The sequence below is a fragment of the Lontra canadensis genome, unplaced genomic scaffold (assembly GCF_010015895.1).
Source record: "Lontra canadensis isolate GAN:19392208 unplaced genomic scaffold, GSC_riverotter_1.0 scaffold21, whole genome shotgun sequence".
NCBI lineage: Eukaryota > Metazoa > Chordata > Mammalia > Carnivora > Mustelidae > Lontra > Lontra canadensis.
In genome coordinates this window covers 22,424,226-22,442,250 of record NW_022631015.1, presented here as the reverse complement: position 1 = coordinate 22,442,250, position 18,025 = coordinate 22,424,226, and the positions used below count along the sequence as shown (strand labels likewise).

Below are 18,025 nucleotides of genomic sequence, written 5' to 3'. Positions count from 1 at the left end.
GCCTGCGCAGATCCGGGCGTCGGCTCTCCGCCGCTGCGGGGGGGCGCGGGGGCCCCGGGCGAGCCCATGGAGCGGCTAAGCGGCTCGGAGGCGGAGCGGGCAGAGGGCGAGTCCGAGGTGAAGAAGCGGCGGCTTCTGTGCGTGGAGTTTGCCTCGGTCGCGGAGTGCGACCCCGCCGTGGCTCAGTGCTACCTGGCGGAGAACGACTGGGAGATGGAAGTAAGCTTCGTTGCTCTCTCTTCCTCCTCCTCGCCTCGGGCCTCGGCGCGCCCAGGTCTCACCGCTGTGTGTGTTTTCCAGAGAGCGCTGAACTCCTTCTTCGAGCCGCCCGCGGAGGAGAGCGCCGCGGAGAGCCCCCCCGGCACGGCGGCGGGGCCCGAGTGCTGGTGAGGGGGCGCGCGGCCGGGCGGAGGCGCGGCGCTGGGGGCTTCCCCCACGTGCGCTGCGGGCGGGGCGGGGCCCCTCCTCGGGCGGGTCGGGGTCGGGACCTGAGCGCTTCGCAGTGGGTGGGGGAGGCAGAGTTCTGTGCTCCAGAGCGGGAGCTTGGAAGTCTCCCAGCTTCCTGGGGTGGCCGCTGCCCATCTTTCCCGGCTCGTCTCCTCCCACCCTCTTTCCTGCCCCACAAGTTGTTACCGGGCATCCACCTTGCGCTTTCTCCAGTGGGCGTTCTCTCTTGCCTTGCGTCCCTTGTGAAGATACTTAATGGTGTAGAAAAGGTTTGGGGTTTGGAGCCCACGGCTGGGAAGGATTTTTTTTTTTTTTTTTTTTTAAAGATTTGATTTATCTCAGAGACAGCGAGAGCGCGCCCGCCTGAGCGGTGGGAGGGGCAGAGGGAGAGGCCGACTCTGCTGAGCAGAGAGCCAAGGGCGGGGACGGATCCCAGGACCGTGAGATCATGACCTGAACCGAAGGCAGCCCCGTAACTGAGCCACTCAGGCGCCCCAGAAAGAATTCTTGAGACCTCTTCGGTGCAAATAAGGTGGTTTTATTAAACCACGGGGACAGGACCCCTGGGCTGTAAGAGCTGTACTGGGAGAAGTGGTCCATTACAGGCTTTCAAGTTGGGAGGGGGTTAGAGTCTCTAAGGTACTTTGGAAGCAGGGTTTCCAGGGCCTTGAGGGGGCTCGCTGTTGTTAGGAAAAGGTCACTCGTTACTGTTCAGTAAAAACTCCGTCATGAGACCCTTCGGATGGATATCGGTGGGTCATAGGCTTGGGGGATGATTGCCAACATGTACCTCGGGAGAGAGTGGTTGAGATGGAGGAAGTTTCCAAGGGCGTTTTTAGTTGTTGAAGTAGACTCACAGGATCCTGGGTAGCTGGGCTAAGACTGACTTTTGCCCTTAGCAAAGTATTAACATTAAGGCAGCTGAGTCCCCAGGGGAAGGGCACTCTGCTTGTTTCAGGGACTTGTCAATGGGCTGTAGGTAGTAAGGAAATTTAATTTTTCTTTCGCCTTTGTTTCCCACATTTATTACCTTTGCCTAGAACCTTTTTTTTGACTCTTTCCATGTTAAGTAGTATTTACCTTAAGGCCCAGCTTAGTCATGACTTATCTCCAAGAAGCTTTCCCTGATCTCTCAAGTCTGGGTAGGTTTTCCCTTGTGGGTAATCTTGCAGCATCCTACATGAGCCATTCACAGTAAGTTTATATTATAATTGCTACTTAATGTTTTCTGTCTCCCACTAAACTACCATTTGGGAAAGTTAGTATCTGTTTTGTACATTGTTAAGTCCCCAAAGTCTAGAACAATATTTGGCGTGTAATAAGCTCTTAATAAATCTATATAAAGTTCTCCCGGATATATGGGCAGCCTGCAGAGTTAACTGTTCATAGTGAAGACACTTGTGCCTTTGATCTCTTCAGCTGCACCACCTTACAGATGTAATAAGATCATTTCTTTAGGCTCCTTTCCCTGACTAGCCTGTTATTGGGGGAGTTGTCCCCTCATCCACGGTGACAGAGCTCTGCCTCACCTGTTGAGGTATTCGCCTTGCTCAAGCTGGCCTGTCAGATCCTCTCTCCTGGGATTTCCAGATCGGGAGGAAGCGAGTTCAGTCTGAATCTTCCTGTGGAGCTGGAACAGTAACGTGAACCTAGTATTTGTGGGGAAGCTGAGAATGGTGCTCTGCAGAAGGAGAATGAAGCCCAGGGAAATTGAGTCAGTGGAGTCCAATCAAGAGAAAGCCTCGATTGCATTTCCTCCGGGATAGCCGCATTCCCATACCTGGCTCTGTGACATGTTTCTGTTGCCTTCTAAATGCTTCTATTTTGCTCATAGGAGCCCGAGTTAATTTCCATACCTGGCTCTGTGACATGTTTCTGTTGCCTTCTAAATGCTTCTATTTTGCTCATGGGAGCCCGAGTTAATTTCCATCACTTGCAACCTAAATTATAACCAATAAAGAAATTGGAACAGAGGCTCTTGATCTCAGGGTGGTGAGTTTAAGCCCTCGCCATTTTGGACGTGGGGCCTACTTTAAAAAAAAAAAAAAGTATGTGCTGGGGGTGCCTGGCTGGCTCAGTTGGTAGAGCATGTGACCTTTGATCTTGGGGTTGTAAGTTAAGCCCCATGTTGGGTAGAGAGCCTGTTTAAAATCTTAAAAAAGAAAGAAAGAAAGAGAAGACGTTGAGACAGAGGAAATGGATTCCTTGAAATAATCCCACAGAAAAAATGTGAATCCAGCTGAGTAATGGTTAAAGGGAGGAGTTCCCTAGCTCAGAACGATAAACTAGAACGTTAGTGGCACAATTGGCAAAATTTGAATAAGTCTTAAAATTATATGATAATGTTGTATAAGTGATAACTTTCTAATGCGCAGTAATGCTAGGTAGACATGTAAGCCTGTCCTTGTTTCTAGGAGGTACATACAAAGGTACTTCTGCAAACATCTCAATAAAAAGAGCAAAGCAGGTAAACGTTAAGGAAGTGAGATGTTAACATTTATGTGGGTGAATGGTGAAAATAATTCTTAATACTGTTTTACTGAAAGTCTGTTATTATTTCCAAATAAGAAGTTAAAATAGTAAGTTAACGATTGATCATGGTGGTCACTTTACAACGTATACAAATACGAAATCATTATGTTGTGCACCTGGAATGAATATAATATGTCAGTTATATCTCAATAAACTTTTTAATTAAAAAGTTAAATTATTTACATTAAATTTATTAATGTTATAAGTATAAAAACCTATTTCTTAAATTTATGTATTGTGATTAACTGCTTGTCAGTCACCTTTTAATGATGGTTTGTCCCTCCACTCAAATACCTGCCTTGGTGGGGATAGTGCGAGGTGGCGTCAGGACTGTGGACTGGGGCTTGTGCGTGTGGCCTCTCCAGCATGGTAGTGTCAGGCAGTCAGACTTACGTGATCTCTTGGGGGAGAGTGGTCAAAAACGCTTGAGTGAAAGCTGCAAAGTTTCATATGACCAAGCCTCAGAAGTGCCAGGATTGCCTTTCCACCGTATTCTGTTGGTCAAGTGAATCAGTAAAGCCCAGAGTCCGGGGGGAGAGGCGTTAGACCTCACCTTCCAGTGAGGGGACTGGTAAAGAATTCGCAGCTGTTACTCACAATGAGATCTAATTTCACATGTTTCATACATTTCACATATGATTTAAAGTGAATCCAGATTTGGAAATCTTACACTATGTAGTCTAATTTCAGGTCATAGTTTACAAAATTTCTTTCTACACAAGATGACGGTTACTAATAGAAAATAATAATTTAAAATTAATCAGCTCAGAGATAATATGCAGAGTTGTGTTTCATTGTGATCCTGCCAGTGTTGACCTAACAAATGAAGAGACAACTGATTCCGTTAGTTCTAAAGCCAGTACATCTGAAAGGATTCAGCAAGAAGACGGCAGCGTGTTCTCTTTCATTACCTGGAATATTGATGGATTGGATCTAAACAGTCTGCAAGAGAGGGCTCGAGGGGTGTGTTCCTATTTAACTTTGTAAGTATTATTGCTTAGGTTCAATGGTAGCATGATTACGTGGCTTACCTATCTATAAAGAGGGTAATGGTCGAGATTATGGGTTTTGGAATCTGATCTGAGTTCCAGAAGAAACGTAAAGAATGGAGAGTGATTGCCTCTGAGAGCAAGAGTATGGACGAGGTGGGGAGGGAGCACTAACTTTTGTTAGAAGGCTTCTAATACTGTTTTACTTAATAAACCTTGTATATAATTACTGCTCTGAAAATTAAATTACCAAAATGGTCTGTATCTGCTACACACTAGCTGTATGACCTTCTGTAGTCCCCTGTGAACCACCAGGGTTCTCTACAGCTCGGTGTCCTTATGGATAATTGTTTCATGAGGATTCGTAACTTGGAAGGCATCTACTGTAGTATAGGACCCTCGTAGGCTCTCCATATACTGATTCCTGTTGTCAGGGATTCCAGTTCTTCTCACTTTAAAGTGTTAGGACGTATGTTTTTCTAACTTAATTTATTTGTACGGTATTTGTTAAATAGCACAGATCTTTTTTATAGTTACCAAATATCAGTATAAACATTGAGTGTTAAGGTGCCCTAAGGGGCAGTAGCTTTGTGTTTCTTTTATGTTGTGGTGTTCTGCTAATCTAGGTGTCAGCAAATGAAATAGTATACTTGGTATTTATTATAAATTGATGTTTTGAAGGTACAGCCCAGATGTGATATTTCTACAGGAAGTTATTCCCCCGTATTGTAGCTACCTAAAGAAGAGAGCAAGTAGTTATGAGATGATTACAGGTAACAATTTTCTTGTTACTATCTTTGTCTTTGAAAAACAGTCAATGAAAGAGATAAATCAAGGTTAGCTCATACGAGTACACACAAGAAAAAGCAAAAATAAAAAAAGTTTGAGAAAAGTAAGCCAGATACAGGATACTAGAAAAACCATAAGAGAATATGTTATACAGCTTGACATATGGGAAAAGTATTGGGAATGGGTGGTTTTTCAGGAAAATATAAGTTGCCAAAATTTGAGACCTGGAGTTTTTTTGTTTTTTGGTAAAATTAATTTATTAAAAATTTAAGTGTGATAATTGCATTTTGGTTATACTTTTTCAGAAAGTCTGCCTTTATATCTTTTAATTGATTTTGGGTTTTTTCCTAGCTTTTTGCCCTGGATAGTTATTTAAAAGGCTCTTCAATCTATTTTGTTTTTACTGAGTGCGTTTAATGTACCACACCCTGGCTGCATTCCATAATCGTTGGCTAAATCTTGTGTTTTCTTTGACTTTCACTTTTATGTAGTATGTGATTTTAATTTTGATTTATTAATAAAGTCTCAGTTGCTAAGGAGAAGGTAATCTCTCTTTCTTTGTAGGACAACTTTTCTGCATTCTCTTGGGGATTCTTTTTGACTCTGCTGTTTTAGATTTCTTGTTTTCTGAATACCATGCTATTCCTCCTACTTGGTTTCCTTCCTCATTTTAGTGTGTGTGTGTGTGTGTGTGTGTGAGTATGAGTGTGTCAGGTGTTTTTGTTTCTTTTGTTTTTCCCTCCCGTTTATTGTGCTGAACATGTAGTAGGGACTTTACTGGAGGATTGTGACCTTCAGTTCTGGAAAATTCTTTCCCTTTCTCCTTTCCTCCTTCTCTGTCCCCCTCACCCTCCCCCACCTGCTTGCAGACTATCATTTTTGTAGTCACCTACAGTCCTCCTTGGCCCTCCCTTTCCTTCCCTTGTTTCCTTCCTTCTCCTTTCCTCTTTTCCTGGTTTCCCTCTGCTCCAGTAAACCACTTTCCACTTCAGCTATTTTGTTTTCTGGAAAACAGCTGGAAGCTTTTATTCACTGCCCCTCTACTTCTATTCTTTTCTCTAATTATGATTTTATACCTTTCTAAATTTTTTGTTCATTTACTATAGTTTTTCTGATGCTTGCAGGGTGAGAAGTGAATGCATGTTAGCTTGGCTCAGTGTCTCAGACATTTCTCAGATTTTCTTACTTGATATTGGCATCATTAACTATTTTTGGCACTTATGTGAATTTTTTATTTTTGTATTTCTTTGATACATCCAGCTACATTTTGGGAGGAGGAGGTAAACATAGGGACTCAGTTGGCTATCTTCACCTATTTTGAAGATTCAGATCCATTTAAGTATCCGTACCTATTATAAAACCTTCAGTAGGGGAACTTTGTGATAAACTACACTTCTCAGCCTAAATTCTTTCCCACAAACATTTGAAGGTAATGAAGAAGGATATTTCACAGCTATAATGTTGAAGAAATCGAGAGTGAAATTTAAAAGCCAAGAGATTATCCCTTTTCCAAATACAAAAATGATGAGAAACCTTTTGTGTGTGTATGTAAGTAATTTTTTAGAATTTACTTTTTTTTTTTTTTTTTAACAATGAGTTGTTTCTTACAGTTTCATTGTGGTGTCTTTTTCTTTTTTTTCCCTAATTGCCATTAGAGAAAATTTTATCTCTTCTACATTCTTTTAAATAGTCTTAAAGGACATTGTAAATTAAGTTTTTACACAAATACAAATTTGTAAACATATAATCCTGATCCGTTAGATACCTTCCTAAGAATACTCAAAAATCTATCAATAGTTCACATTTGCTTCCTAAAGTGGTTTTTTTTTTTACCCCTGAATGTATTGCATATGGTACTGTTACACTCTGTAAGGCTTACAAGAATCAATCAAAAGATCTTACTCTCCTAGAGTTTATAGATTAGCAAGGGAGAGATTGTAGTATATAGTAACTAAAATAAAGGAAAGGCATAAAATGCCCCTGGAGGAGGTGTGATGATGTGCCGTGGAAGTTTAGAGATAACTTTTAGCTAGATTGTTTTTTGTTTTGTTTCTTTTAATTGAGGCATATTTGGCACAACAGTATATACTTTCAGGTGTACAATGATCGGATATCTGTACATGTTGAAAAATGATCACCACAGTAGTCCAGTTAGCAGCTGTTGCCATACATGGTCACATAATTTTTTTCTTGTGATGAGATTAGCTAGGTTGCTTAGTGAAAGTTTCATGAGGGAATTTATATTTGAGTTGAGCCCTGAAAAATATGCAAGATGTAGGCATTAAGAACAGAACATTCCATGCGGTAGAACCACCATGAGCAAACTTCGGCAAATTGCATATTGCGCAATGTGTGTGTATAATATAAAAATAAGTGAGAAAGAACATATACAAGTATAAATGAACATCACATTTAGTTGGGTGTAGCGGGCATGAAAAGGAGTAGTGTGACAAGAAGTTGGTAAAATAGGTAGGATCCACATTATAGAAGGTCACGAATCCCCAGTGTGAAGGAATTTGGACTTGGTTCTTCAGGCAGTTTAAATAATCCTGCATTGTTAGTATCTTAACTGCAAAATGGTAAATGATTCTCAGTTATTCATTTAACTGACTTTTCTTGAGTACCTATGTGCCAAGCTCTTGATAATAGCAGAAAATAAAAGAGCCGTCTTCATTTTCAAATGGCTCATGACTTTATAGGAGAGAAATAATTATGCTATGGTTCAGTGTAGGGGACTTTAAAGGTAGTCTTTCCAGGATGCTATAGGGATATTGTGGAGGGAGCCACTGATTGCCTGGGGACACTGGGAAGGACGTGGGTGAAGGTGACATTTGAGGTAGGTCTTGCAGTATTAGTGGTGCTTGCTGAATAGTCTTCTTTGGGAGCAGGATTAGCATGTTCCAGCTTGACCTAGAAATACGAGCACAGTGCTGATTATATAGTGCTGCCTTGGTAAATATATCCCAATCAATTGAACAATTTGGTTGATTCTGTTATCAAATTTCCACATTGGTGGCAGTAAACTTTAACAGCTATAATTATTTATCCTGTTGCAGGCAAGTGTGTCGGGAAATGAACTTTGCCTTATGACTTCTCATTTGGAGAGCACCAGAGGGCATGCTAAGGAACGAATGAATCAGTTAAAACTGGTTTTAAAGAAAATGCAAGAGGCTCCAGAGTCAGCTACAGTTATATTTGCGGGAGATACAAATTTAAGGGATCACGAAGTGAGTGACAAAGCCAGTTTTGTGCTTGTGGGCAGATTATTGCTGTGGAAACTAATTTAGGTTTCTTTTGACCAAAGCTGTTACAATGTGTAAGCGATCTTGTGGATGCAATTCAGTAAGTACTTGGCCTGTGCAGTAGGCTTGGCACCGGGGAAGTGGAAGCAGGAGGAGCTCTGACACTACTGGGGGAAAACAGAATTATTACATCTGAAACAGACAACACAAAATGTTATGTGTTGATTAAAAAGAGGGATATAGAGAAAACAATAGAGAGTTAAGAAAAGATTTAAGTTTTTTTGCAGTATCTGGAGTTGGAAGGTGAGGAGAACAGAAAGATTTGGGTATCATAATTTTCCCTATCTCTCTTCTGAGTTTTCTTTTATCTACTTTTTTTTAAACCCCCTTTTCCTGGTACTACCATCTCCAGGACTGAAACAAAGTCTCTTTCCCCTTAGTTCGAGACATACTGGGATTTTTTTAGGACCTCTGTAGACTTAGATCATATTAAATGGTAAGCGGCCTTGCTTTTTCCCCCATCTCTGGTTGAACTCAAATCAGATTAGAAGGGAATTGAAACATTCATTTCATTGCCATGAACTCCAGGAGTAGAGAAAGAAGTGAAATGAGAAATGGAAGCCTGTTGGGACTTCCGAAGTGAAGGCAGCATCCTAAATGCTTCTCTTTGTGATCTTGTGCTCTTGCACACAGATCATTTCTAAAAAAGTCTGACTCTTGGACTGTTTGCAAATCAGTGACTTCATGGTAGCTGTTTTGTCGTACCTGTTTGATTAACTGACCTGCTTAAAAGAAAAATCCTGTTTTTCAACACATGACTGGGAAAACTCGATATCCACATGCAAAAAACAAACAAAAAAACCAAAGGTGCATCCTTGCCTTATATCCTATATAAAAATGTATTCAGGGTCGCCTGGGTGGCTCAGTGGTTTAAAGCCTCTGCCTTTGGCTCAGGTCATGATCCCAGGGTCCTGGGATTGAGCCCCACATCGGGCTTTCTGCTCAGCGGGGAGCCTGCTTCCCCCTCTCTCTCTGCCTGCTTTTCTGCCTACTTGTGATCTTTGTCTGTCAAATAAATAAAGTCTTTAAAAAAAAATGTATTCAGAATAGATCAATGACCTGTAAGTAAGAGCTAAAACTATAAAACTCTTAGAAGAAAACAAAGGGGAAAAGCTTCATGACCTGGGATTTGTCAACTTCTTGGATGTGACACCAAAAGCACGACAACAAAAGAAAAGAGATGAGATGAACTTTGTCACAATGAAAAACTTTTGTGCATCAGAGGACATGATCACAAAATGAAAAGGCAGCCCACCGGATGGAAGAAATATTTGTAAATCCTACAGATGACAAGTGAGTAATAATGATATAATTAATATGATATTGATGTTATATGAAGAATTTCTACAAAAAAGAAACAACCTGATTTAAAAATGAGGAAAAGACTTAGACATTTTTCCAAAGAAGATATACAGATGGCCAACAAGCACAAGAGAAGACGCTCAACGTCACTAGTCATTAGAGACGTGGAAATCAGAGCCATCATGAGGTATTACATCGGTTAGCATGAGTATTAGCAGAATGCCGGAAAAGAATAAGCGTTGGCGAGGATTTGGATTGGAGCCCTTGTGCGGTGCTGATGGGACTATCAGGTGGCATCTCTGCCATGGAAAATGATGTGATTCCTCCAAAAACAAAGTTTCCATATGGTCCAACAGTTCCACTGTGGGTGTGTACCCAAAACAAAAGCAGAGTCTTGAAGAGGTGTCTGCACGCCTGTGTTCAAAGCAGCAGCATTATTCAAAGTAGCTAAAACATGGTAGTGACCAAAGGGACCATTGACGGATGGATAAACAAACTGTGTGTTCATACAATTGAATATCATTCAGCCTTAAGCAGGAAGGAAACACGACATGCTCCCGTATGGACAGACCCTGGACAGTACACTAAATGAAATAAGCCAGTTACAAAAGGACAAATTTTTTATGACTTCTCCTGTGAGTTTCTTAAAGTAGTCAAATTCATACAGACAGAGTATAATTGTGGTTACCAGGGGCTGGGGAGGATAGAATGGGTAGTTAGCATTTATTGGGTACAATTTGAGTTGGGGAAAATGGAAAGGTTCTAGAGATGGATGGTGGTGATAGTTGCACAGTTACGTGGATGTACTGAGTGCCATAGAACTGTGCTAACTTTTATGTTTAGGAAGTATTGCAGGTTTGGTTCTAGACTACCGTAATGAAGTGCATACTATAATAAAACAAACGAATTTTTTAGTCCTGTTGCATATAAAATTATGCTCATACTACTGGAGTCTATTATAAAGTATTCATGGGCATTATGTCTAAAAAGCAGTATATGTACCTTAATAAAAATACTTTATTGCTAAAAATGATAACCATCATCTGAATTGTCAGCGAGTCATGAACTTTTTTGCTGGTAGAGGGTCTTGCCTTGATGTTGATGGCTGCTGGCTGATCAGGGTGGTGGTTGCTGAAGAGTGGGAGGGCTGTAGCCATTTCTGGAAATAAGGCAATGAAGTTTGCTACATTGATTGACTCTTGCTTTCATTACTTCTCTGTGCAGGGCAATGCCTTTTGATACCATTTTACCCACAGTAGAACTTCTTTCAAAATTGGAGTCAATCCTTAAAAACCCTGCCCTGCTTTATCAACTAAGTCTACATAATATTCCAAATCCTTTGTTGTCATTTCAGCAGTTTTCACCAGGAGTAGATTCCATCTCAAGAAACCACTTTCTTTGCTCATCTGTAAGAATCACCTCTTGGGGCGCCTGGGTGGCTCAGTGGGTTAAAGCCTCTGCCTTCGGCGCAGGTCATGATTCCAGGGTCCTGGGATCGAGCCCCACATTGGGCGCTCTGCTCAGCGGGGAGCCTGCTTCCCTTCCTCTCTCTCTGCCTGCCTCTCTGCCTACTTGTGATCCCTGTCTGTCAAATGAATAAATCTTTAAAAAAAAAAAAGAATCAACTCTTAATCATTTAAGTTTTACCATCAGATTGTAGCTCTACTTCTAATTTCCTTGCTGTTTCTACCACATGTGCAGTGACTTCCTCCGCTGAAGTCCTGAACCCCTGGAAGTCATCCTTGAGGGTTGGGAGTCACCTTCCAAGCTCCTGCTAATGTGGTATTTTGACCACTTCCCATGAATCATGAATGTTCTGAATGACATCTAGCATGTTGAATCCTTTCCAGGTTTTTTAACATTTTTGCCCAGATCCATCAGAAGAATCACTATATATGGCAGCTGTATTATGAAATGTGCTTCTTAAATAGTAAGACTTGAAAGTGGAAATTACTCCTTGCTTCATGGGCTGCGTAGTGGATGCTTTGTCAGTGGGCGCAAAGACAACATCTCCTTGTCCATCTACACTAGCTCGTGGGTGCATTGACCAGGTGCATTGACCAGGTGCATAGTCAGTGAGCAGTAACATTTCGAAAGGAGTTTTTTGTTTTGTTTTGTTTTGTCTTCCTGAGCAGTAGGTCTCAACAGTGGGCCTAAAATAATCAGTCATATTTTAAACAGATGAGCTGTCATCAGGCTTTGTTCCACATACAGAACACGGTAGACTTAGGGGCACCTGGGTGGTTCAGTTGGTTAAGTGTCTGCCTTCAGCTCAGGTCATGATCTCAGGGTCCTGGGATCGAGCCCCGCATCAAGCTCTGTGCTCAGTGGGGAGTCTGTTTCTCCCTCAGCTTCTCTCCCTGTGCTCGCTCTGTCTTATTCATTCTCACTCAGATAAATCTTAAAAAAAAAAAAAAGATTTAGCATCATCCTTTTTTATTAGTAAGCTTTTATTTTAATTCCAGTATAGTTAACATAACAGTGTTACATGAGTTTCAGGTATAAAAGACAGTGGTTCAACAATTCCATACAGAGTTAGCATCATTCTTAAGGGCCCTAGGAGTTTTAGAATGGGGAATGTGCATTGGCTTCAACTTGAAAGTCAGCAGCTGCATTGGCCCCTAACGAGAGCCAGCCTGTCCTTGGAAGCTCTGAAGCCAGGCACTGACTTCTCTCTAGCTGTAAAGCCTTAAATGGCATCTTCCAAGAGAAGGCTGCCTCATCTACATTGGAAACCAGTTGTTTCCTGCAGCCACCTTTGTTAACCCTGTCAGCTCCATCTTCTGGAGAACTTGCTGCGGCTTCTCCATCAGCACCTGCTGCTTTGCCTTGTACTTTGTGTTATAGGGATGGTTTCTTTCTTTTTTTTTTTTTTAATTTTATTTATTTATTTGACAGAGAGAGACAGAGATCACAAGTAGCAGAGAGGCAGAGAGAGGAGGAGGAAGCAGGCTCCCAAGCCGAGCAAAGAGCCTGATGTGGGGCTCGATCCCAAGACTCTGGGATCATGACCGGAGCCGAAGGCAGACGCTTAACCGACTGAGCCACCCAGGCGCCCCAGGGATGGTTTCTTAAACCTCATGAACCAACCTCTCCTGGCTTCAGATTTTCCTTCTGCGGCTTCCTCGCCTCTCTCAGCCTTCATAGAATTGAATTAGAGCCTGGTTCTGGATTAGGCTTTGACCTAAGGGAATGTGTGGCTGGTGTGATCCCGTATTTAGGCCCTTCTGACTCTCCATATCAACAGTAATGCTGTTTCACTATCATTCATGTGTTCACTGGAGTGACAATTTCCTTCCAGAACTTTGCCTTTGTATTCACAGTTTGGCCTATCTTGGCTTTAGATACATGTTCCTCTCTAAGCTTGATCATTTCCAGCTTTCGATTTAAAGTGGGAGACAAGTGACTCAATTTCAATATTGTGTCTTGGGTTAGGGAGACCTATGGAGGGGAAGAGAGGAGGGAAAGGCTGGTCCGTGGAGCAGTGAGAACATACAACATTTATTAAGTTCACTATCATGTGGGCACAAGTACAATAGTAGCATCAAAGATCCTGATCACAGATCACTGTAATGAATATAGAAATAGTAAGAGAGTTTGAAATGTAAAGATTACCGAAATGGGACACAGAGACACAAAGTGAGCAGATCCTGTCGGAGCGATGGAACCAGTAGACTTGCTCAGTGCAGCGTTGTCACAGACCTTCAGCTTGTGAAAAACACAATGTCTGTGGAGTGCAGTAAGAGGAGGTACGCCTGTATTGTACCACAATAAAATGGTGTTAAAATCCTGGAGTGTTGTGAAGAGGGAGAAGGAAGATTTAATAGTAAATTTCAAATGAAACTATGAAGGCAGTTAACCTTATTCGATCATATAAATGCTGTACGTCTACATTTATAGACTAGAGTAACAGTTTTGCCTACCTTCTACTTGGATTCATTTTTAAAAAACTAGTAGCGATAATAGAGGCTGCGGATTTTCAGCCTTCTAAGTTTTATCTGCTACCCAGAGTTAGGAATCTGTTTATGGCAGAAGAGAAGGACAAATTCCAGACCTCTCTGGCAGTTTAGATGCTTTTATATTTCCTACTTACATTACTTTTATGTTACCTACCATACAGCAAAATGCTTTTTATAATATATTTAATATTAATACATAATCTCGCATTGGTACATTAATTTGTGACATTCTGATTTGAAATGTTGCACTTAGACATAATACTGAAAACTTTTTTTGGTTAGGAGAAAAAGGACTAAAAGTTTTCTTTATCTTTTCAGGTCACCCAGTGTGGTGGTTTACCCAGCAACATTTTGGATGTCTGGGAGTTCTTGGGCAAACCTAAGCATTGCCAGTATACATGGGATACACAAATGAACTCTAACCTTGGAATATCTGCTGCCTGTAAGCTTCGTTTCGATCGAATATTTTTCAGGACAGCAGCCAAAAGTGGCCATATTGTTCCCCAAAGTTTGGACCTCCTTGGATTGGAAAAACTGGACTGTGGTAGATTCCCTAGTGATCACTGGGGGCTTCTGTGCAACTTAGATGTGATCTTGTGAAATGCTTTCCAAATAAGAGTTTTCTGCCTTCTGAGTAATTTTGTTCTGGATTTTTGCAAATGTAATTTCTACCTGTCTGGAAAGGTAGGTTGTATGGAGGAATTAATATACTACATTATTGTAACAGAAGAAAATACTACTGTGATTCTTATTTTGTGGATTGCATCCTCAAATTTCAGAGCTAAATATTGATGTTGATTTAAACTCAGGCGTACAGAGTATGAGACTAATTCATAAAGGCCGCCAAGACCGTCAGAGCTTCTGATACTGCTCAGAGCTGCCAGCTGGTTCTCAAGCAGGGCCACATTGTCTCTGGGCTAGCCTTTATATTATATTTTTAAAATCAGGCACCAAATAGTTTATATCTAAGTAAATCTTTAAAAATAAGACGTTATTGTGCTTGGAGGATTGGCTCTTCCAATTCAGATAATCTTAAGTGAAAAAGCCATGATTATGTGCATCTAAGTAGGTGGCAACTATCCTATAGCAGACTTCATTTTTGTCAGCTAACAGTACATGAGCGGTAAGCTGTAAATGAAATCTTCTGATTTGAAATGCCTTTACTATTTAAAATTCATGTTTGTCAACATGTTGCTCTTCATTTTGCCAAAATCAGGCTTGATAATGATTAAAGTTGGTGTTATAGCTGCATTGGACTTTTTTCCTAACAGAAAATAAATGTTTAAAGAGGAATAGCCTTTTAGATTTACTTCTTATACAGTTGAATTATTTTACAGGAGAGGGGTAAGGAGCACATTTCAGTGTGCTTTAAAGAAATTTTTTCCCCCCGTAAAAGGAATGTACTTTAAATAAAGAATTTTACTTGTTTATAGTTGGTTTTAGTATGCTTTTGTGCCCATGATGGGATTGAAGTTTTTACCTGCTTCTTGTTTCTGGTCCACTGCTCTGACTCACTTTTGTGTGGAAGAAAACAGCTTCTATGAAGCTTCTCAACCCACCCAAGAACTACCAAGCATACATTGATATCCTCAATATAAAAAAAAGGAAAGCTGGGGAGAATAATTAGAATGAGAAGTGACAGAGCCTCACAGAGCCTCATTTTCATCAGGGATGTCAAAATTAACAGCTAAGACACTAAAAAAAAAAAGACAAGCTGAATTTATATATAATCCCTTTGTAGTCACAATGGAAAGGAGATTTGTATATACTTATTAATCATTTCAAATGAGAATGCTAATATCTTAGCATACATTATGGAGGCAATAGTTAATTTATATAGGAAAAAGGATGTTTTGGGCATAAATTATTTATTCACTTGGAAGAATAATTGTTGAAAGAACCATACCTTACATCATATTACAAAAAAAAAATTGAGTGAAAGGCTAATTATAAAAAATAGAATATATAGTACTGTGTATTAGATTAAGTGATTATTGTTTGAAAACTTTGAAAGGAGCATCATTTCTTTTTTAAGATTTTATTTATTTGAGAGAGAGAGATAGTGAGAGAGACCACAAGCAGGGAGGAGAGGGAGAAGCAGGCTCCCACTAAGCAGGGAACCTGATGCGGGGCTTGATTCCAGGACCCTAGGATTATGACCTGAGATGAAGGCAGACGCTTAACTCATTGAGCCACCCAGGTACACCAAAAGCATCATTTCTTTTCTATGACTCAAAGCATTCAAGTGAAGTAACTTCCTGTTTACTGTTTATAATGGCAAAATCTAAGAAATCAGGTTTGGTTTTTTAAGATTTATTTGAGAGAGCAAGCTCGAGCAGTGGGAAGCAGTACAGGGAGAAGCAGGCTCCCCACTGAGTGGGGTGCACGATCCAGGACTCAATCCCAGGACCCTGGGATCATGACCCGAGTGGAAAGCGATGCCGGAGTGGAAGGCAACCAACTGAGAGACCCAGACCTCTAAAGAATCAGTTTTAACTGATGTGAATGGGAACAATTAAATCACTTTCTTAAAAAGTTTACTTATTTATTTTTAAACAATCTCTACACCCAATGTGGAGCTTGAACTCACAATCCCAGGATCAAGAGTCGCACATTCCTCTGACTGAGCCTGCCAGGGACCCACAAGTTAATTTGCTTTTTTAAGTAGGCTCCACGCCCAGCATGGAGTTGCATGAGGGACTTGAATTCCCAGCCCTGAGATGGAGACCTGGCTCGAGAGCAAGAGTGGGACACTCAACAGACTGAGCCACCTAGGCACCCCTAAACAATTCCGAACGAATGCAAAAATTAAGAACCTACTAATTAGCAATATCTTGAATTTTTTTTACTTTGGCTCTCGAATTTTTCCAGAATACTAGCTCCGAGTACCTTACTTCCCTTGGGGAAATGCCAACTCAGAATCTTGTATTTATTTCAATAGACTGAACACCATCATTGCCACTGATGTGGAATATACTTGAAGCTTGCTAGACCTTGGTAATTCCAGTCTTTGTACAGTCTGTGAGACAAATGTTCCATCCAACAGCATATAAACAAGAGCAGATGCAGTAGAAGAGCTATACTAAGGAAACATACTTTTACCCTTAATATTTATTATAGTCTCTGACATGTAGCCAGACCTCAATAGATGCCCATTAAATGCTGAAGAGAAGTGAAGGGTAGTATCCTAACATTAGTGTCCTAGGGAGGCCGACTAACGTTTTCATGCAGTGCCAAATAGATTCTAAATTTATATATATCAAAACAGGTATTCATTGTAATGGCACTGACTTAAAAGATGTTAAAAGTTGAACGTTCTGGGCTAAGCCCATGCATATTAAAGATCTTTGGGAACAAGCCTGTTGGCTCAATCAGGTTATTGGTACAGTGAGAAGGCACTCAGGGTATTGTGGAATGCCAGGTGAGAGGAGAAAGGACGTGAGGTGTGGGTTCCCATTGAAGTGGGTTCCCAGGTGTGGATTCTGTGAAGGTCTTGGTATCAGAAATCAGTCCCTGTTGGTTACTGTTTCAGAGGCAGATTGGAAAAGAAAGGGGGTTAACTAGAGATTGGGTTCATTCGTGAGCAGAAGAGAGTGTAGTAACCCGGCATCACCAGTGTGCGTGGGTTGCAAAACAAAGGTGGTGTCTGGGGTAAGAAAGCAAGTCATTTACAGACAGGATTGTTACGTCATCTATGGGGTGAGTTTAGGAGGTGAGTTTCTTAAGGTTCTGACATCTGGGGAAGTCATCCTGATTGCATGACTTTCGGAGAGACGTATTTCCTCTTAACTTTGTTCTGGCTTTATCTGTGTCTTCCCAGCCTGATCAATGGCACGATTGCTTTTTTTCTTTTTGGTCCAATCTGATTTCCATTCTTTCAGTCCTGGATAGCTTTCTCTTGCAGCGTTCATTATTGAATTCCCACAGTGGTCCTAAATGAGTGCTATTATCTCCACTGTGTAACTGAGGAAACCGAAGTTTAGCAGGGTTACGTAAGTCGTCCAAGGCCTATCCGCCCCCATCGAGAAGCTTAGTAGGGGCTTGCTCGTGGGGTCTGCGTGACTCAGTGCCGTAAGTCCCCCCGCCTTGGTAATGTGCTAGGAATGAATGCTCGAGGAACGCCCTGGCTTCTTTTTCCAATCTCTAGTTAACCCCCCTTCTTTTCCAATCTGCCTCTGAAACAGTAACTAACAGGGACCAATTTCTGATCCCAAGACCTTCACAGAATCCAGTGTTACCCTACCTAGACGTTTGAGCATCTTTACTGTACAAAAAACAGAATAAATGCAAGGAAGGGTCTTCTTCCTCGTGAATTTTCTGCGATTCAGATCATCACCTTCCCATAAACGCAAATGTAGCCTAAACACGGTGGGCACCTAATTAACTTAGAATGAGTGGAGTTGACCGGGCCCCTCCCAGCACCGGCGAACCGAAATCAGAAAGTATCACGTGCTCAAGACATAGTAGGGCCCAAAGAGGCTCCCGCCGGAAGAGCGGGACCTGTGCACGTGGGGTACCTTCTCTTCAGGGGACACATTCGCAAAGGGTTTTTAACCCAGGTGGTGTGCTCTTGGCTTCCTTGAACCACTCTGACCCGGGCATATGAAAGGGGGCTCATCCCCCAGGCCGTCTAGGATCATGGCGACAGGGAAGGGGTTGGCGAAGGAGAAGAGGTGGGCATACAGGCCGCCTTCCCTTCCGAAAG

At 41.5% G+C, this 18,025-nt stretch overlaps 1 protein-coding gene across 3 annotated transcripts; it reads left to right on the top strand.

Annotated features, from left to right (window-relative positions):
* The first annotated feature begins 52 nt into the window (after window positions 1-52).
* TDP2 (tyrosyl-DNA phosphodiesterase 2) lies at window positions 53-14,613 on the top strand. Of its 3 annotated transcripts, XM_032861646.1 has the most exons (8): window positions 53-219; window positions 301-386; window positions 3,789-3,962; window positions 4,650-4,741; window positions 6,187-6,305; window positions 7,814-7,984; window positions 13,639-13,925; window positions 13,973-14,613. In XM_032861646.1, exons 1-7 carry the CDS (start codon window positions 67-69, stop codon window positions 13,918-13,920), a joined length of 1,077 nt encoding a protein of 358 aa, XP_032717537.1. In that variant the 5' UTR covers window positions 53-66; the 3' UTR covers window positions 13,921-13,925; window positions 13,973-14,613. The 3 variants fall into 3 exon arrangements, with proteins under 3 accessions (XP_032717537.1, XP_032717536.1, XP_032717538.1); XM_032861645.1 differs by having other exon boundaries at window positions 13,639-14,613; XM_032861647.1 differs by lacking the exon at window positions 7,814-7,984 and having other exon boundaries at window positions 13,639-14,613.
* The last annotated feature ends 3,412 nt before the right edge of the window (window positions 14,614-18,025 follow it).